Source organism: Aspergillus caelatus (assembly GCF_009193585.1).
Source record: "Aspergillus caelatus strain CBS 763.97 unplaced genomic scaffold BDV27scaffold_89, whole genome shotgun sequence".
Classification (NCBI taxonomy): domain Eukaryota; kingdom Fungi; phylum Ascomycota; class Eurotiomycetes; order Eurotiales; family Aspergillaceae; genus Aspergillus; species Aspergillus caelatus.
In genome coordinates, this window is record NW_022475352.1 from 76,512 (window position 1) to 95,918 (window position 19,407).

The 19,407-nt window shown below is 50.4% G+C and overlaps 6 protein-coding genes across 6 annotated transcripts; 2 read left to right on the top strand and 4 right to left on the bottom strand.

Moving 5' to 3' along the window:
• Window positions 1-500: 500 nt before the first annotated feature.
• Window positions 501-7,797, top strand: BDV27DRAFT_157833 (uncharacterized protein; the record flags this gene model as incomplete). Its single annotated transcript, XM_032072586.1, has 4 exons — window positions 501-1,343; window positions 1,392-6,171; window positions 6,230-6,354; window positions 6,430-7,797. 4 exons carry the CDS (start codon window positions 501-503, stop codon window positions 7,795-7,797), a joined length of 7,116 nt encoding a protein of 2,371 aa, XP_031927538.1.
• A 375-nt stretch (window positions 7,798-8,172) lies between these two features.
• BDV27DRAFT_172349 (putative mitochondrial carrier protein) lies at window positions 8,173-9,660 on the bottom strand (the record flags this gene model as incomplete). The annotated part of the gene is made up of 3 exons (XM_032075845.1): window positions 9,408-9,660; window positions 9,081-9,267; window positions 8,173-8,957 (listed from the first exon to the last, which is right to left on the bottom strand). Exons 1-3 carry the CDS (start codon window positions 9,435-9,437, stop codon window positions 8,173-8,175), a joined length of 1,002 nt encoding a protein of 333 aa, XP_031927539.1. The 5' UTR covers window positions 9,438-9,660.
• On the bottom strand, window positions 9,450-11,260 carry BDV27DRAFT_128400 (putative eukaryotic translation initiation factor 3 subunit EifCh). The gene is made up of 4 exons (XM_032066964.1): window positions 11,204-11,260; window positions 11,104-11,143; window positions 10,559-11,028; window positions 9,450-10,464 (listed from the first exon to the last, which is right to left on the bottom strand). Exons 1-4 carry the CDS (start codon window positions 11,209-11,211, stop codon window positions 9,885-9,887), a joined length of 1,098 nt encoding a protein of 365 aa, XP_031927540.1. The 5' UTR covers window positions 11,212-11,260; the 3' UTR covers window positions 9,450-9,884.
• Window positions 11,261-11,419: 159 nt separating this feature from the next.
• BDV27DRAFT_113641 (arylformamidase) lies at window positions 11,420-12,911 on the top strand. The gene is made up of 2 exons (XM_032064593.1): window positions 11,420-11,773; window positions 11,851-12,911. Exons 1-2 carry the CDS (start codon window positions 11,676-11,678, stop codon window positions 12,632-12,634), a joined length of 882 nt encoding a protein of 293 aa, XP_031927541.1. The 5' UTR covers window positions 11,420-11,675; the 3' UTR covers window positions 12,635-12,911.
• A 277-nt stretch (window positions 12,912-13,188) lies between these two features.
• BDV27DRAFT_157837 (casein kinase II subunit beta) lies at window positions 13,189-14,154 on the bottom strand (the record flags this gene model as incomplete). Its single annotated transcript, XM_032072587.1, has 2 exons — window positions 13,189-13,680; window positions 13,738-14,154. The coding sequence occupies 2 exons, from the start codon at window positions 14,152-14,154 to the stop codon at window positions 13,189-13,191; spliced, it is 909 nt and encodes a 302-aa protein (XP_031927542.1).
• Window positions 14,155-16,205: 2,051 nt separating this feature from the next.
• Window positions 16,206-19,348, bottom strand: BDV27DRAFT_128405 (Hsp70 family protein). The gene is made up of 10 exons (XM_032066965.1): window positions 19,176-19,348; window positions 18,514-19,109; window positions 18,421-18,465; window positions 18,302-18,371; window positions 17,988-18,243; window positions 17,820-17,925; window positions 17,624-17,730; window positions 17,362-17,560; window positions 17,160-17,295; window positions 16,206-17,108 (listed from the first exon to the last, which is right to left on the bottom strand). The coding sequence occupies exons 1-10, from the start codon at window positions 19,273-19,275 to the stop codon at window positions 16,891-16,893; spliced, it is 1,833 nt and encodes a 610-aa protein (XP_031927543.1). The 5' UTR covers window positions 19,276-19,348; the 3' UTR covers window positions 16,206-16,890.
• Window positions 19,349-19,407: the final 59 nt, after the last annotated feature.

Below are 19,407 nucleotides of genomic sequence, written 5' to 3' on the forward strand. Positions count from 1 at the left end.
ACATTACTCTCCTTTCCTCCTTTCCCACCGCCTCGTGGTCATGAGCTCTATGACCTCTTTTTCGCTCCCTGTTTCTTCCTACTGCTGAACTTTCTCTCTCTCATCTCTGCATACACTTTTCCCTTTCATTTCAAACGCACCATCAAATACCGTATGCTCTTTAATTGCCCACGGCTTTTGTCGCAAATCTAGTTGGATATCCCATGGTATACCGATCGCGCTAACATTTGCATCGTGTGACCAGCTTTGGTTACAAGCATTATATTCTAGTGGAAGCGTTTTTATCATAGCATTTTTTACTTTCTTTCTTTTCTTCCCTTCATTCTTTGTTCCCGCCGTTTACGCAGTCTTTTGCTGCTACGCTCCCGACGGTCTAACCCGGAACTTCAATATTTTCCTGGAACCTGCGGCAGCCTCAATTGAGGCCGGAAGTTGTTAATATCCATGCGCCTCGCATAGTCGAGTCGACCACCGTGCAAAGACTGGTCCGTTACCGCAGTATGGAAAGTATGCGCATTGTTCACCATTATGGACTCGAAGCCGGCCGTGAGAAGCCTTTATACTCCTACTATTGTTTAGTCGAGAATGAGCAGAAAAACGGATATCCGGTTCAATCACGAATAGCCGGACACAATGAGCGATTCTCCAAAGCAACTCTGGCTCTCGAGATAGAGCTCCGTACGCCAAACCCTCAGTCCTACGATCAACCCCCTCCATCCTATGACGATGCTATCAAAGACTTGCCTCCAGATTACTCTACACTTTCACCGTTAGCCAAACAGAAAGATTTGTGTGGTGACTGCACGCCCTCGATAGGAACAAAATATTCTACAGTTAGATCTAAGTCCCCTCTGATCGTTTTAGATCGTCCATTTGGCATACAGGAACATAAGGGGGCAGGCAAGAAGAAGAAAGGAAAGCAAGCCGCACAACAGAGTACTCCACCACCGAATGACGACGGTGACAAAAGCCCACCCCCTGATGAAAACCAGAATGGTGGGGACAGTGGAAGCAACGGGGATGGGTCGGGAGGTGGGAATGGGGACAACGGTGGTGACGGAGGCGGCGGCGATGGCGGAGACGACGATGGTTGGGGAGATGCGTGGAATACAACCAGCAAGAAAAAAGACAAGAAGAAGAAGAAAGAGGAAGAAGAGCGACTAGCCAAAGAAGAAGAGGAGCGGAAGGCCAAAGAGGAGGAGGAGAAAAAGGCCGCAGAAGAAGCAGCAGCTAATACTAATAACGATGATCTTAGTTGGGCGAACGATGGTACTGGAAACGGCGATGATTCGTGGGCGGACTTTGCGCCTGCAGGGAAGAAGAAGAATAAAAAGAAGGATCAAGTACGATTCCCCCTTTGTTCTAGAGTATTATCACTAACTCGTTTATAGAGTGCTACTCTGATTGACACCGACCCCCCTTCCAATTCTTTTCAGGATATCAATTTAGGTGGCAATACATCTCCACCAAATCTAAGCCTAGATCCCCTTGGAGGCAAATCTACTGGCGGGGGCCTGGATCTTGGCGGATGGGATAAAAGTTGGAATACAGGGAGTAAATGGGGTCTCGACTCTCTTGGTGGCTTGAGTGGGGACAAGACACAGAATACCAACCCATGGTCATTTGGCTCAGCGGCTGACCCATTGAATGCTCCAGTCGGATTTGGCTTTGGCTTTGGAGCCCCTCCTGGTCCTAGCAATGGAGATATCAGCACCCAAGAAAAGAAGGATGACTGGGGCTTCCTGGATACTAAGAAGACCACCGAACCAGAGCCGGAGATAGCTGATGACGATGATTGGGGCTGGGGCGTCCCAACTAAAAAGAAAGACAAGAAAAAGAAGAACGGTGCTCTCCTTGAAGAGTTAGAACCAGTAGTGGAAACTTCTCCAGTTGTCGCAGATCTAGCGCCGGAGCCTATCCCTGAGGAGAAAAAAGAGGAGGATGACTGGGGAGGCTGGAATACCTCCACACAGGAGAAGAAAAAGAAGAAGGGCAAAGGTGCAGAGCCCGAGCCCGAACCGGAACCCCCAGCACAAGCTGAGCCAGAGCCTGCACCAGAACCAGCACCAGAGCCTAAGCTGCCTGATGATCCACTTTACAATAATTGGGACACACTATCATCTAAAGACCGAAAGAAACGAGAGAAGTCTCTTGTCAAGAAAGGTCTTCCTATACCTGGTAAGGACTTTGAATGGCCACCACGTGCGCCAGCCGCACCTGTCGAAGAACCCGCGAAAGATCCTGAGCCAGAACCCCAACCGGAACCTGAGCCTGAACCAACGCCTGAGCCTGAGCCAGAGCCGGTAGCTGAACCTGAACCAGAGCCAGCCCCGGAGCCAGAGCCCGCAGCCCCAGAGCCGGAACCAGAACCTGAAGCTAAACTGCCAGATGACCCACTCTATAATAACTGGGACATTCTTTCATCAAAAGACAAAAAGAAACGTGAGAAGTCCTTGATAAAGAAAGGCCTCCCAATTCCCGGGAAAGATTTTGAGTGGCCACCACCTGCACCTGCACCTGCCGTGGAAGAGCTAGCACCAGAACCAGAACACCAACCAGAGCCTGAACCTGTTGTTGAGCCAGAACCGGAACCTGCGGCTACACCCGAACCACAGCCAACGCTAGAACCGGAGCCAGTAGCTGATCCAGGACCCCCAGCCGAGCCAGAACCACAACCTGTGTCCGAAGCTAAACTGCCAGACGATCCACTCTATAACAATTGGGACGATCTTTCATCTAAGGACCGGAAGAAGCGCGAGAAATCATTGACCAAGAAAGGCCTCCCAGTTCCTGGTAAGGATTTCCCTTGGCCACCGCCCACGGCACCAGAGCCTGTATTAGCGGAGCCGGCAGCAGAACAAATAGTAGAAGAAGTTCCTGAACCAGTGGCGGAACCAGAGCCTGAACCAGCACCAGAACCAGAGCCGGTACTTGAACCTGAACCTGAACCTGTGCCGGTACTTGATCCAGAACCACAACCTGCGCCCGAAGCTAAACTACCAGATGACCCTCTGTACAATAATTGGGACGATCTTTCCTCTAAGGATCGGAAGAAGCGCGAGAAATCACTGATGAAGAAGAGCTTGCCAATTCCTGGCAAGGATTTTGCCTGGCCACCACCACCACCACCGGAGCCAGTGGCAGATGAACCTGTACAGGAGCCATCGCCAGAACCGGAGCCGGTACTTGAACATGAGCCAGAGCTAGAGCCTGAGTCCAAACTTCAAGCTGAGCCTGAACCGCAACCAGAACCAATTATTTTGTCACTGCCAGATAATCCGCTCTACGATAACTGGGACAATCTCTCAGATAAAGACAAGAAAAAGCGTGAGAAATTGCTGATAAAGAAGGGTCTACAAGTTCCAGGTAAGGATTTTGACTGGCCACCACCTCCACCGCCGGAGCCATTGGTGGAGGAGCCAGCACTGGAGCCAGGGCCAGAACCAGAGCTGGAGCCAGGGCCAGAACCAGAGCTGGAGCTTGAACCTGAACCTGAACCTGAACCTGAACCCGAACTGCAACCGGAACCGGAACCCAAGGCTCCATCACTGCCAGATGACCCGCTCTATAATAACTGGGACAATCTCTCAACCAAAGACAAGAAAAAGCGAGAGAAATCACTGATAAAGAAGGGTCTGCCGGTTCCGGGCAAGGATTTTGACTGGCCACCACCTCCACCGCCAGAGCCATTGGTGGAGGAGCCCATACAAGATCCGACACAGGAGCCGGAGCTGGAACTAGAACCGGAAGCTGAGCCAGAACCGGAGCTCGTCCCTGAAGCCGTTCTTGAAGAGCCCGAGCCTCAAGCCGAGCCTGAACCAGAACCAGAACCAGAATCCAAAGCTCCCGCACTGCCGGATGATCCACTCTATAATAACTGGGATAATCTCTCCTCCAAGGATCGAAAGAAGCGAGAAAAATCGTTAATAAAGAAAGGTTTGCCTATTCCTGGTAAGGATTTTGAGTGGCCACCGCAAGCGGCACCTGTAGCAGAGGAACCCGTACAAGAACCAGAGCCAGAACCCACCCCTGAACCCGTTCCTGAGCAAGCCCCAGAGCCAGAGGTAATCCCTGAACCGGTTACCGAAGAACCAGGTGACGATAGCTGGGGCATCTGGGCTCCTCAAAAGGATAAGAAGTCTAAGAAGAGCAAGATTAACGATGAACCTCCACCGCCGGCGCCTACTCCACCTTCTTTGGGATTTTCGCTTGAACCTGATGGGTTTGAGAGTATACCAGAGGAACCTCTTTGGGATGATTTTAGCACAATGCCTTCTAAAAAGAAGGGCGTTGTTGCGGAGGAAACGCCGTCAAAGCCAGCCAGAGGGTTCTGGGCAAGCATCGGAGCAGCAGCGATGGGGATGCCTAAGGCCACTAAAAAGAGGTCGGCAGAAAAGCCAATAAGAGAGGCCGAACCCCAGCCTGATCAGGATGATCTGCTTATTGACGTAGGGGATGCGCCGAGAGAGGCTGGTGCGGCTGACGCGGCTGACGCGCCAGTCGCAGAAGTCTTAGAACCTCAGCCAGCCGCGCCGCCAACAAAGACACCTGTTGTCACCTCAAAGACCAAGTCATCAACCAAGAACTCTGTCGCAGAGCGCGTTAAAGTCCTTGAAGAGAAAAAGAAAGAAAAGTCCAAGGGAAAGTCGGCGGAAAAATCAAAAGCGAAGGAGGTGCCGCCGCCGGTAGAAGATCCTCTAGAACCTCCGCAGGAGCCTGAGCCGGAGCCGGAGCCAGAACCTGAACCAGTTATAGAAAGAAGGATTTTACGAGACACTGTACCAGGAAGCTTTCCAGACGCTTTTGACGACGATTTCGATGACCTCCCACCCCCTGTCCCAGACCCGCCAGCGGAGCCGGAGCCGGAACAAGAGCCAGAACCTGAAAGGCAGCCAGAAGTCGAGCTTGAGCCAGTAGTATTGTCCAAGAAGGCCAAAAAGAAAGACAAGAAGAGATCGAAGACTGCTATTCCCGAGCCCCAGCCGCCTGCCCTAGAGCCTCCTGCACCAGAACTACCAACAGAGCCAGAGCCTGCGCCGGAGCCTGCGCCACCAGAAGAGGTTGTGTCTATTGTTGAACCTGAGCCGGAACCAGTTCCTGAACCCAAGCCCGTACTACTACACAAAGCCGAAAAGAAGAAAAAGAAGGCTAAAGCGGTTGAACCCCAGCCCGAACCCGAACCTGAACCAGAGCCGGTGCCCCCACCCAAAGTCGAAAAGAAGAAAAAGAAGGCAAAAACGGTTGAACCCCAACCTGTGCCCGAACCAGAGCCGGAGCCAGAACCGGTGCGAGCGCTTGATCCTGAGCCCGAACCTGAACCAGAGCCAGAGCCTGTACCCCCACCCAAAGTCGAAAAGAAGAAGAAGACTAAGCCAGTTGAACCTCAACCTGTGCCCGAACCAGAGCAGGAGCCAGAACCGGTGCGAGCGCTTGATCCTGAACCTGCTCCTGTCAATGTGCCGGAGCCGGAGCACGAGCCAGCGTTTGAGCCCGCTGAGCCGCCTGCCCCGGAGCCTGAAAAACCCATGAAGAAAGTGAAGAAAAGTAGAAGGTCAGTGCCAGTTCCAGAACCACCACCGGCTCCTCCTGCAGAAACCCCAGTGGCCGATGTTTCAGAGGAAGCTGCTGGGGGTCCTCCGACACCGCCACCTGAACCAGTTGCTACGGAGCGAGCGGCAAGGAAGGAGCGTCCGCGCGTTGAACGCGCACCTGGTAGCACGTCGTGGGATATGTGGGGTGCTGCACCCCCGCCGAGGAGGCCAGGCCATAGGGAAGATAGGCATAGAAGAAGGGAGCAATCACCTTCGGGAATGGGAAGATCAAAGTCCACTAGACACTCAAGGCCAAGGGAACCGGAGGATGAGGTAGAGAGATCGTCGGAACCCGAGAACGCCAGGCAACGGGAGCCTGCACACGATCGGGCTGCGGCATTCTCGAATTTCATTTTTGGCGCACCACCTCCGCCTACCAGAACGAAATCTAGCAGGAGACATGGCGAGTATGCGCCAAGGCACACGTCACGGCGCCCACCTGGAGATATGGATGACACCGGATTCCCATCGCCGCCACCGGATGAGCAGTTCGAGATGCCGGATAAGGCTGCCCGCATGATGGGTGCTCCTCCATCTGGGTCAAGACGGGAGAGACCACGTGGCTCTCGGAAAAGATCTAGTATGGCCCTCTATGTTCGTGTCACTCTTTGTTAAGTTTACTGACACGATTATCGTAGGCGCTCGTGATCCATATGCTATTGACGATGAAGACATCGTCATGGTTAATCCGGATGATGCTGAAGGCGAGCCCAAGGCTCCCTCTAGAGAGTCACGCCATTCGGAACGACGGTCAAGGAAGAAGGTAAGAGGGCAGCGCCGTCTGCGAATGATCTCAAACCAAGTTGGAACAGCCGCTAATGTCGCTTCCATAATTTAGTCACGATCACGGCAGGGAGACTTCCAGGATGATGCTGTCATGGTGGATGCAGACCCAGCCCAGCAAAGTCCAGACATTGTTTCCGGACCTGAAGACATGGCATTTGTGGAGGCTCCGAGGGAACGGCGTTTAAGGCGATCGAATACGGCCCCCAAGAAACAGGAGACTGGCGGTCTCATGGGGTTGATCGGAACATTGCGTCAACACATTCGCCCTGAACTGCCTGAACGTCAAAAGTCTGCGTCTTACCGGGATGAGGACGCCAGGTACATGACGGAGCCAGAGCGAGACGACGCACGGCGCCAGAGACGTGACGAGAGGAGAAGACGCGCAATGAGACCGGACCCTGACCGTGAGGGCTATGCTACAGATGCTGGGCCGGCAATGGATGTCCCAGAGATTCAGATAGAGGATGTCGATGCCAGGAGAGAGGCGCGCAGAGCACGACGCGCTTCTCGACAAGGCGACATTGATCCGCATCGAGACAGCGAGTTCCAAGAAGCCGAGGAACGACGGGCAAGAAGACGGGAAAGGCAAAGGGCTCGCGAGCAAGAGATGCAAGAAATGCAACTCCGAGAGGAAGAGGAGAGAGCACAGCGACGCCGAGAGGAGAAGATGGCTCGCCGGGCTGCTCGTGAAGAGCGCCGTGCCCGGGAGGAGCAAGAAGCTCGAGAGGCGGAAGCTCAGGCACAGGAAGCCAGAGAAGCGGAGGCCCGCGAAGCCAAGGCTGCGGAACGCCGCGAGCGGAGGCGGCAGGAAAGGGAGGCAGCAATGTATGAGAACCCTGGGTACGACCCGAGATCCAGAAAACGGCACTCGCATATGGATGATAGAGCCGCTAGGGACTTTTACATGCAGGGCGGGGACCCGGACAGGGCCTATCGTTCGCGCCGTCATGGAGACGACGCTGAACACGCTAGACGTCGAAGGTCCAGGGCGCCTGAGGAGACGAGACCCGCACCGATGATGCCTGGACAGCGCAAAGACAAGACCTCGTCTTGGGTTAATTCTCAAGCAAGTGATCCCCCTGAACCACCTCCAGTTGTGCCGACTATGTTAGACATGCCGCCTGCTCCCGGGGAGCCCATGGATGGGGCGCACTCAATCTCATCGGACGAGGAGGCCCGACGCGACCTACGCCGGAAGGCAAGGAGACGGGCCCGATACCCCGGACTCACGGATCAGGAGATTGACGAGGTGCGCTTGAAGAAACGCGAGGCTAGGAGGTCTGAGAGAGGACAGAAGAGCAGCTCGGGTAGTGCAGACTACGAGCGAGACCGTGGAATGAGATATGACCGATACGACCAACCACCTCCTAGCTCCGGCGGAAAGCTGCCTAATTGGTTTAAGAAACTTACCAGCTTTTAAGGGTACGCTTTAACAAGAGAGAACTTGCTCGATGAGCAGGGCTATATTCGACAGTGAGAAGTGATGCCAGAAGAATGCTCCTTATCTCTCAGTGCATTTGATGATTGGAATGACGCGATGACTATACACCAGAAATGTTGGAAATGAAACTTGATATTAAATGTTGCATGCGTTGATGACTTGTTCAGCACCGTTTTTGTTTACGAAATTTTTCTCTTGATTGAGATTTTGTACACCTGATGCATGTATGATAAATGATGAGAATAGTTGAAGTCCTCTCTTCTCGACGAGTTAACGTCTATGAAATGAAAAAGAAAACTATAACTGTTTATGACCTATAATACAGACCCTTTTATCTACTCCAACCAACCACCTTCACAACACTCCACCCTCACCATTCTCCATCCTCCTCTTCTCCAAATACATCCTGCCCCCCTCATAAATCCCCAGATAAATACTCATCCCAAAAGCCGACCAAACAGACCTCAATGCACCCCCACGAAACAACCCCCTAATGCCCTCCTCCCTCCACACCTCCCTCCCAACCGCCAACGTCCCCTTCACCTTCCTAACCGTCTTCTCAGTACCCTTCAGCTCCTCCCCGCCAGCCCCCAACATAACCCTCGTCTTAACAACATCAATCGGCGTCGTAACAACCGAAGCCACAGTCCCAGACACCCCAGCCGCAACCCCCGTCAAAGCCGCCCTCTCAACCACTCCATTCCTATCCCGATTCCCCTTCCCTGTTGCCCTCCGCGAAACAAGCCACCCCTTCACCCCCTCAAAAATGGGAAAATGAAGCCCAGTAAAAGGTAAATTCCTCCCCACAAGCGCCGTATACCCACTCCAGAGCTTCCAAGGCCGATGTTTGAATTTAGCCAGAACTTGGACTGTTGCGCTTTGTCTGGGTGCCTTTGTCGAGGTGGGAGATTTCATGTTGAGGACTTGAGCATTTTGTTTTAGGACTTCTGCTGGGGTGAGGATTGCGCAGGAGACCATTTCGCCGAGGGAGGAGGAGAGAGCGTGAATGATGGGTTTGGGGAGCGGGTGGGTGAATGGGAGGGGGTTTGGAGTTTTGGTCTGGGATTGGGGTTGGGTTTGAGTGGAGGAGAGGGTTAGGATGTGTTTTGTTGTTTCGTAGGTTGTGAAGAATGCTCCTGCTTTTTATTGGGTTTCTTGAGGGTTAGTTTACCTGGTTGTGGTTTGGTTTTGGTTGTTGTATGTACATATGGGGGTGATGTTAGGAGTGGATGGTTTAGATGGGTAAGGTAGGAGAGACGTACATGAAGGTACAGTCGCGAGCACAACGCTCCATACACCTTGGTATAAGCCCCGGAAGAGGACGTCTCGTTTTATGGCGCCTGTTGCGTCTTTGTAGAGGTGGTTGTATTTTGGGGATTGGATGCGTGTTTTGAGTGTGTCCATTGGGTATACTAGGAAGTCGACTGTTACGGCTGCTAGGGCGCCGGCCTTGGTTTGTTTGTTAGTTCAATCCATTGAGGGTTCTAATGCATATCTAAAAGGGAAATATAATTGTCTTTGGTTGAGGTTTGATGCGTATAAGGTGTGTATGGACAGGGCATGGAGTTGTGGTTGGATGTATGACTTACAACCCAGATGTCGAGACTACTGTTATCCATTGTAGGGACTAAGGGTATGTATATTGAAATTGAAGAAATATCTATAAACAACTAGTGGAAGAACTGCAGAAATGAAAGATATCGACTTTGATCTTCACGATAACAGGATCTTATCTAATCGGTTATCGATGCTATGATGAGGTCATTGTACTTATCAGCATCACGTGTGGTAGACATGCCCTAGCAAGATTAGGGCATACCCCATCCCATTCATCAGTTGATGTAAGAGAGGACTTGTGCAGGATAAATGGATACGAAGGGTTGGAGATGGGTGAGGTAGGTAGGAACCAAGACAGTCATATCCCGTAACTCTATTCGTCACTGGAATAAACAAACAGACATATTAACAGTCAGATACAAAATTTTCCCTCCCTACGCCGTAAGGTCATGCATGCAATTCCCAGAATCCCCAGTTGAGACAAATCATCATCAGTTACCTCCTCTCCTCTATTTGGCGGTCTCTCCGGGCAGCAGGTTTCCCTTAACTGCAAACATCTTACCCGTCGTCGCCGAGACGAAGCTGTCGATCTGGCGCGAGTACTGCTCCACTTGCCGGGTGTTGAGCATAGTCTCCAGGCGGCTGGGTTCCTGGGGAAGCTTGAACAGACGCTGGTACTCATCCTCGGGCAGGAGGGGCTGCTTGAGGGCCGCACGGCTGGCGTTCTCGGCCTTGCGCTTGGCTTGCCAGGCGGTGATCTTGGCCTGCTCACGAGCGAGCGAACGCTGGTAGTACTGGAAGTTGTTGGTCTCGGTGTGGTGGGTCTCGATGCTGTCCAGGAGAAGGTCGCAGTTCTTCTCGAGGAAGGGGTCGATGCTAAGAGACAGGTTGTCGTAGTTGGGGGCCAGAACGTTGTCATTGGCAAAGGGGCCCTTCTCCAGAGCAGCCAAAGAGGGGGGAAGGTCGGTAGGAGTGGACTTGGAAGGGCACTGGAGCTGGTGGATGAAAGAGGTGATCAAATGAGAGTTGCGGATTTCAACTGGAAGCTCAACGAAGATATCCTGGTGTCTCAGAGTGGACTTTTGGAGCCTGAAAGACGTTAGCGTACAGTCAAGATCACCCCGAGCACACGTATAGACTGATATAAACAGACTAGACTACGCCAACGTGAGAGAAAACATACTCCTCTGAGGTGAACTTGTTCTCCTTGAAAGCAGTCATGAACTTAGAAGACAGGCGGAAGGCACGCAGGCTAAGGCTTCCCTGGGCACTGCGGCTGACATCATGCACAAGAGCAACTGTCCCCTCGTTCATCTCCTTCTGGTAAAAGAACTGGTTCTCGATCACGTTCATGTTGACGAAGTTACCCATGTTCGCGCTGGTGTACCAACCGACGTTGTTCGCATCGACGTTGACCTCCCGAAGCATGCGGATCATCTCAGCCTGGTAAGCCACGTTGGCCTTCGCACGAGGGGCAGCAGCAGCCGGGTTAGGGGCGGCGTTGTCGAAGTGCGAGTCGGCGGGCATCTCAACGACCGGGAATGGGAAAGAGTTGGTGATCTCCAGGGTACCGTCCACGTCCAAACCGACGATCGAACCGGTCGCAGTCGTCGGGAAAGATTGAGAGGAGTGCTTGATGATCTTCATGACCACCTATATGCGAACTTTGTAAGCATTACTGTCGCCGTGAAAATAGCGGGGGGGGATTTTTTGCGGTCATTATCGTACCAAGGCATCGACCTTGACGGCCGTGAGGGGGACTTCTTTCCTGGTTTAATGGTTAGCAGCCATTCTAAAGAAGCGATTTACAGCTAGCGACAAGACTTACTCCGCCATGTTGGATGTGCTGCCCAGGTATACGTTCGACGGCGACAATGGGTTGACAGTCGGCGGCGATGGTTTGTGTGGATTGAATTCATCAATTTCCCACCGCCTAGGGCCCGATGCGGTTTAGCGCGCCAAGACCCTCACGGGATCAGTCTGGACACTTTGGGAACGACAACAACATCGGCTTCAACAACATCCTGCTATGCTAATATTTTCAGAAAGAATGGGTTTCGGTTGTCGCATATTCCCTGATAATGCCCAAAGCATGCTATTTCTCAATCGCCCTGGATTGTCGCATGTTGAACCTATCGATCATGATACTTCTTAGTTGCTCTACTAACCAGTAGTACTACTAAGCAGCCTCTCCCCTCCATTTAAGAAGACTAACAAGCCGTTCCCCTCATTGCCCTCTCTTCCCAGTAATACCCCCTTGAAGACCAATAATAACATTCATCGCAAACAAACCACTGAAGATGCCCACCGAAACATTCAGTTACGGCGAAGACCACGCCCTTCAAACAGTGACAGTCACTACCTTATCAGAAGCACTAGACAAAAAATACTGGATAATGTACATACTTCTCAATCTACACTCTACAACTTACTATACTTTAACTGTCAATATACCTACTAATCATATCAATCCAGCTTAATCCACGGCGGCGCCTGGCGTGACCCAAACATAGACGCCATCAATTTCTCCAACCCCGCCATATCCACCCTCACCACCTCTCCAGCATACGCCCACGTTCTCCCGCACATCACTGCATTCGCATCTATCTCCTACCGTTTAAGCCCCCATCCAAGCCACCCCCAGGACCAGTCGAGCATCAGTCCCCGAGAATACCGCAGCGCCAAACACCCCGACCATATCAATGACGTGCAAGCGGCCATAGCCTTCCTGCAGCGCAAATATGGCTTCGAAGAGCGGTATATACTCGTCGGTCACAGTTGTGGCGCTACGTTGGCGTTCCAGTCGGTGATGGGCCGGTTTAAGGCTGGGATATCGCACGGTCCGTTAGCTGTGGTGGGTTTGGCGGGGATATACGGTTTGAGGTTGTTCCGGGATACTCACAAGGAGATATCAGCATATCAGGAGATTGTGGAGGGGGCTTTTGGGGACGATGAGGCTGCGTGGGATGCTGTGTCTCCTGCCGTGGCCAAAGGAGCGGATGGTGTTGAAGGTGGGTGGACGGAAGGGCGTTGGGCGATTCTGGCGTACTCGCCTGAGGATTCGCTGGTGGATGCTTCGCAGCGGGAGGCTATGGATGATACTCTTAAAGGGTGGTGGGCACTGCAGTCTGAGGACAAACTGAGATGCGCTGCGCTGATGCCTCTAGGAGGCGAACATGATGAGTGCTGGGAGAAGGGAGAAGGGCTCGCGGAGGCTATTGGTTATGCTATTGAGAAGCAATTGGAGATAGCCCCATGAAGAGCCTGAAGAGTCGAAACCACCTGCTTAACGAAGCTTTCCGTTATGATGGGTCGACCTGCAATGATCCTACAATGATGCAGACCGTTCAAATGAAGTGCATATTACGGGAAGGTGGATTGCATTGGCAATTCATATTACGTTTCCCCTAAGATGAATTATGGGTTATGAAACTAGTAAACATCAGAAGAAAAGAAATTAGGCCAGCCATTTTCCAAGCTTCAAACGCCCACCAGTGTTCGTCATCATAAATTCAGAGTACAGAGAACTGAGAGAGAAAAAAGAACCGTTCGTACGCCTACCATTGGAGAACAGCAAGCGATAACGAAACGACAGAAGAACATGTCACATAAAGGGGGAGCCCCAGTTGAGAGGTATTTTGGGAAGTTGGAAGGTGCAGACAAGCATTCGGGGTAGAAGAGGACGGGAAACGGGATATTTTTATGCAATAAGAAGATGGGTGATTCGTGAGTCAAGAGCAGTCAAGGTCAAGGCAGGGTGAGCATTGGTATCGTCAAAACCAGACAAAACATTAGAAATCGAAGAATGGTCGCTCAAATGCCCATATCCATACGACCGGAGGCAGCATCGCCCACAACCCGCTCCTTCGGATCAAGGCCCTGATCTTCATCGTCGTCATCCTCATCATCCTCCACTTCTTCATCTTCGACATATTTGACTTCCATGCCGGCATCACGAAGACGCGTCTTCATGTCCTCGCGGTATTGATCCTGCCAGCGGGCCAGTGCAGCAGCCGCATGAACTCTGAATCCGTAAATACGAGGCTCGTAACGACTGGTACTCTTCTCAGGGACCAAGCCTGGGTAAACCTGGAAAAGCATGCTGGGGAAAGAAGCTCCAAAATAGGCACCGTCGATAGAAGCATGGCGAGAGGACTTGGGGTTGTAAAGATCTTCGCATTTGGGGCAGTAAAGACGGACAGTGCTCATGTTCGGGATGTCATGCTGGCCCATGGGCAAAAGCGGCTGGCCTTCGCACATGACACGGGGGCATTTGCCGAAGTCGCCCTTCTTGTACTTGTCAACCTAGACATCAGTCAGAGGGTTATACTACTGCGATTATATTCTCAAGTTGATACATACCATCTTAGCAAGACCACGAGTGGTGACAATGTATCTTGCGTGGACGAGTCCATAGAGATGACGCGCCGACTTTTCAATCTGTTCGCGCAGGTCGTCATCCGCATCGAGGTCGAACACATCAGTCACCAGATCCAAGGCATACTGGTAGTATGGCACCTCAGTGTTGAGGCCAGTAAGGTTAAAGCGATCAGTCAAATATTCCTCATCGATTTCGCAGAAGTACTCGTTTCCACGAGAGGAGATGAACTGTGTGCCCCAGTTAGCTGTGTCGTCAGAGATTGGTGGCAGGTAGACAGGGAGTCTCTGCTGAGAGGAACGAAGACTAGGATTGGTTCTAAAGTAGTTGGGAACGACAGAAGGTGGAGGTGGAGTGCTAGACAGCTCTAACTGCTTCTGACTGGGCGAGGGAGACGCCATCTTTAGACTGCAGACGCAGAAAGGTGAGGTGATTCATGGAGCTGTGAAGTCGAGCAGAAGTGGCAGCGCTGCCCGAAATGGAAATGTGTTCCTCCTTCCAATGTACTGCCCCTCCCCATCCTGCTGCCACTGCAACCGCATCGTCCAGTATCACTATGCACCTTCCTTCACCCACAATCAAGTCGCAATTCCCCACCCAGTCGCACATTGGCGCAATCGACGATGAAATAGGGAAAGACTCACCCAATCTCTCCAGTAACTGGTATAGTCACTATCAGTCTCACTGTTGAAGTCCTCCATCATTTTGCCGGTGTTTCGTTCAAAGAAAGGGCACGAGTTTCAGTTTCGAGTTTCTGGATCTAAAGGTAAGATTATTTTCTTGACTTTGCCTGTAGCAGTTGCTGAGAGATAACTGGGTCAGACCCCAGGGCAGGAGAACCCTCAGAACCACACAGCTGGAATAATCTTCCTTGGAGACTCCACGGTCACAGCTCGAGTAATACTATGGAGGAACGTCAAGGGTCGTGGGATTCTTGAGTGGTTGCAGTGTGTGTCTCTTCCGCATGCCGTTGTTACTTATCAGCGGATTATCCTGTACGGGATTAGCGCGGGGTTGGCGGTGAGGTTATTGTCCGTGCTTTTAATCACCGCCTTTGTGGTGATCTGGGGTATCTGCCACTAGATAGCACTGTTTACACAGACTACTGCTATGAACTCAAGCTGGTCAGACATACACTGATCGAAACACAATGTTATTGTCATCAGCTACGGTGAACCTACTCCCTATTCTAGGCTAGGACTAGATGTAAATGTCATATCACAATCGGCGCCTCCTATGTAGATAAACAAGAGACTTCAAACTGGCGTAACGAGGGGTTCATTACCCCGAATTTGAAGCGCTAGTAAACATATATCCTGTTGTGGGGGTCCTAGGCATCCTGCATAGTTACTGTTCTGTATACTGCTTAGTGTCCACAAATGAGTCATCGTAATCCGCAGTTGCCTGGACTGCCTCTTCTTGCAGTCGATACTAGTGTCCGATGAGATTCCGCAACTTGGACCATTGACGGTGTTATGACATATCAGTGATTTTATAGGGGACAATAGACAATGTTTACTTTCCTTCAAATCATAAAACGCCAATGCTGTAAAGGGAAGAGAGGCCAAGGGGATAGGAATTGGTAATCCATCTGGTCATACATCTGGCCAGAGGCTCCTGGAGCTCGTTGTTTCTTTGCAATAGGGAGTTCTCCAGCTCTTTGGCGATTCAAAGCATAGTCTAATTGATGTGTCTGGTCAGGCATTCCTGGAACTCGCCGTTTCGTTGGATGAGGGTGCTATCCAGCTCGTTGGTGCGCTGGAGCATAGAGTTATCTATTTGATTATACCATGGGACGAGCGACTCCTCTAACTGGATTAAGCGTTGGAGCAAGGACTCCTGTAGCTCTGTGAACCGCCGATCTATGGTCTTGTCTATAAGCTTGGTCAAGGAATCTTGCAGCTCTCTGCCCTGCTAAAATAGGGTGCACTGCAAGTTATCCACTCGCGTGTTCAGGGACCCCTGGAGGCTGTTGACGCGCTGGTTGATGCTCTGGTCGAGGCCATCAAACTGTCGCTGCATAATGGTAGCCAAGGTTGCTAGCTCCATAATTAGTTCGTAGAGGAAGATGGTGGTGATAATGGTGATGAATAAGTACGTTGTATGTTATCCTAGGAGGGTGCAGATCACGAAAGCAGAGTGCCTTTAGATAGTCCTCTAGGTCGCAACAGAATTCACGGTTACACTGCCTCTTTCTCTCCCAGGCTGATGAGTGAAAATACACAGCATGAATTTCTTCGTCTCATCATTGCTTGGTGGGGGAATTCACATTGGCCTTTGGCAGATTTCACCAGATGCCTGGAGACTCCCTGCCACACTTGTTCGAAAAGGGGGTGCTCTCGATATTGAAGTATAGCTGTACAGTCATTATAATGTATTAAAGATTGTTCTATTATTCTCCCTACTCCTATCCCCAATTCCCTTTATTTGTGCTTTCTTATATATAAGAGTCACGAGGCTTGACGCTGCCCTAATAAGCCTATCGCTGTCATTCCTAAGCTACTTGCTCTTCCACAATCTGTAAACACTGGTCTGTCGAGCTGAGGCACTTGATATAATTGAATTATCTGGGGAAAGGACTACCATCCCGTAGAATCATGGCATCTGATTGATATTATCTCAACTCTAAGGTCTGACCATATAATAACCTGAGTGTTATGTAGAATCTTTGATCATATCTAATATATCTGATATATATACCTACTCTCAGATGCTTTCTGACGGCTAGACTATTATGTCAATATATTAGCCGGTGATCGTGATTCTTCCTATGTAGGAAGTTATCTCAGTATGACAGAATATTTTCTGAAGGAGTTATTGGAACAGTATCATAGATATGCATTGTGATATGAAAGCTGAAAAATCAACAATCATATGCGGGACCAGCAATAACCGTTCTTTCGTGTAACTTACCTTCATGGAAGAGGTATTATACAAGATAGAGTGTGTTCAGCTATTGAAAAACCAATGCCCCGTCGCTGAGAATGGGTGATGGGTCTCAGTGAGCGATCCTTTTGATTGACGATACGACTGACTATGTGAGAGCAAACAGGTCAATAGGCTCAGGAAAATCATATATGATCATGGTCAGAGACATTTAAATACTCTGACTAGCTTGTATTGAGATTCGTTAATTCTCAGTAATACTTGAGCGTGTTGAAATTGATGCTCGTCGTTCCAATGGTCTGCCCTTGGCTAACGGCTTCAAACCGCAATATCCCCTCCTGTGCACCAAAGATGACCTTGAGCTTGTACCGCAGATAATATAGACGCTTGCCGTCTACTGACTTCGACTCAAATCGGCTCAGATCGGTATTCGAGAAGTCAACAACGATTTCGCCCACTTCGTACACCCCTATTCCTCTGTTAGATGGAAGGATACTTTTCGAAAGTGTATGAGACAAACCATTTTCATCTACCCGCTCAGGGACTTGCGTATCATCGCAGGCGTAGAACGTGATGGGTTTCTTCAAATCTGAAGATTCAAAATGGGGATGGTTGATGTTTACGTTGTTTGTGTAGTTCTCTGTATACTTCTCGCCCTTTTCGATATTCACATCAGGGAAATGCATGAGGCTAATATTCAATAGAGCCGACACAGTACCCACCTTGGCAATCATCCATCTCATTATCCCCCTAACCATCTTCTCACCAGTAAAAGAGTGAATGTAGGAGTTGGCCTCATTATCAATTCCCTCGCGGAATGGAATGCCCCAGCAGAATCCGTAATGCCGACGGCAGTGTTTCGTGGTGGACCGGAGGCCCTCCAAGCCGCGAAGGGCAGCCCCTTGCACAATAGAAGCTTGCCTGCATTTTTCAGCACTTGACATGTATATTAATTTGTTAACTCTTCGAATGGGAGATTCTTACGGACTGTCGGGGATTGTGATAGTTATATTTCCCGAAGACTCAAACGACGACCGCATAGTTTTGCGAAGATATTCGGAGTCGCCAAATCCTCCAACCAGGACAATTCTCTAAGCAAAGCATCAGGCAATATTCGTTTGTTCTGAAGAAACTATATCTGTAGAGAGAAGACAGCATCAAAGAAATCCACTGGTAATACCTTAATTATATCTTTGCCAGTCTCCTGACGGGCACCTCTGATTTGCAACCTCACTAGACTGATAATCTGATCTATGACAGGGTCGAAGAGGGCGCGCAGGTCATCACTACGCCAGTACCTCATCAGCGAGATTTGTATGGTAAACTAGGCTTTCCTCGATTCACTTACCTTGATATGATGACCATTCGTTCTTCGTCATCAAAGTGTGCGGGATCTGGATCCGGAACAGTCATGTTCAAAGGCAGCTCGAAATAATCCGATTCGTCAGAACTTCCAAAGTCCCTTTTGATAATCTCAAACTGTTTCATGAATTCACTTCCAGGGCCTTTTCTTCTCATGGGTAAGTTGTCGAATGCGTCCCCGAAGCGGTCCGACATCAGTTTGTAGAAATTCCGGTCTACTGCGGTTGATCCGCATTTACCACCTGTGTTCAATTCAGCAATATACACGCAATGACAAAGATGTGGATACTTAAGGCATACCGATACCCGTGCACAGTTCCTCGAATTTCAAGGTGGGAAAGACCTGATTTACAAGGTAGGTGGTAATATCCTAAGCTATAAGCATCCGAGCGAGATGATGCCGCGATCAGAGTACTTACTACGGTGCCTCCACCACAGTCGCAGACAAGTATTCCCTCCCCGACCTAGCACATTTAGTCCGATGAGAACTGAGACTTAGAAGCATCACCCACTTTAACAGAGCCTCCGATACTGTTCGTGCTGTACTTCTTCAGAGCGGTGATTGCCGCGGCTTCAGGCTCACTAATTAAGAAGATTTCATCCCTTGGTCGTTCAAGACTAGCTCCAAATCCTGCTCGTTGTGCCGCAGCTTTCGTGGCATCCTGAGCTTGATCTGACCAGATAGCTGGGACTGTAAACCAGAATTCTAGGGGAGTTATGCTTAACTCTTCCTCTGTGATTTGCTTGGAGATTACTCCAAGAATATACTGGTAGATTTCAGCTAGATAGTCAGAGACAATATCAATCGCAGTCTTCCCCTCCGGTAATCGCAAGATACCCGCCTGGGAAGCGCTTTCGAGCGTAGCATCGTCATATTTCGTTAATGGAGTACTCTGATCTAGGAGTAACTTTGTCCACGAATACCCTGCCATTCCAGGTTCCACCTGGTATCCCCAGCGTGTCTTGCTAATACGCGGGTTATCGGTGGGATATGCGATACGAGACGGTGTCTTGAAGACAGTATCAGTAACTCTGGAGGGACCGGGCCAAGTGCTTATAACTATGACGTCGCTAAGCTCAGTCCCCTTTGAGCTAACATAGCTTGCCCCTTTTATACCCCTCTGTTAGTAGTCCAGTATTTCAGGCAGTAAGAATGGGACTGGGCTGTCTTAACCTGTAAACGTCGTGCCATAATCGACACCCACAATGATCTTGTGATTGGAGTGGAGGGCAAGTGAGCCCAGCCTATCGACAAGCGCCTTATCTAGGGACATTTTCCTTGACTTTCTTATCACAAAAAAGGCAGAAATGAGATTCCTTGCTCAGGTGCTGCCCACTTTATCTATGATTGTTGTCAACCTTGGATGAGCTGGACTACTAGTTCACATAGCCGCCCGCTAGAGAAT

Bases quoted from the DNA above. Each gene is read 5' to 3' on its own strand.
- BDV27DRAFT_128405 (XM_032066965.1), bottom strand. From the start codon at position 19,275: ATGTCCCTAGATAAGGCGCTTGTCGATAGGCTGGGCTCACTTGCCCTC. The intron at 17,731-17,819 runs GTATTACCAGTG...TGCTTTGCTTAG, and splicing joins CTGGCAAAGATATAATTAAG to AGAATTGTCCTGGTTGGAGG. The intron at 17,109-17,159 runs GTTTGTCTCATA...ACAGAGGAATAG, and splicing joins TGAGCGGGTAGATGAAAATG to GGGTGTACGAAGTGGGCGAA.
- BDV27DRAFT_128400 (XM_032066964.1), bottom strand. The intron at 11,029-11,103 runs GTACGATAATGA...GTTCGCATATAG, and splicing joins CCGTCAAGGTCGATGCCTTG to GTGGTCATGAAGATCATCAA. The intron at 10,465-10,558 runs GTATGTTTTCTC...AACGTCTTTCAG, and splicing joins AACAAGTTCACCTCAGAGGA to GCTCCAAAAGTCCACTCTGA.
- BDV27DRAFT_113641 (XM_032064593.1), top strand. From the start codon at position 11,676: ATGCCCACCGAAACATTCAGTTACGGCGAAGACCACGCCCTTCAAACA. The intron at 11,774-11,850 runs GTACATACTTCT...ATATCAATCCAG, and splicing joins GACAAAAAATACTGGATAAT to CTTAATCCACGGCGGCGCCT.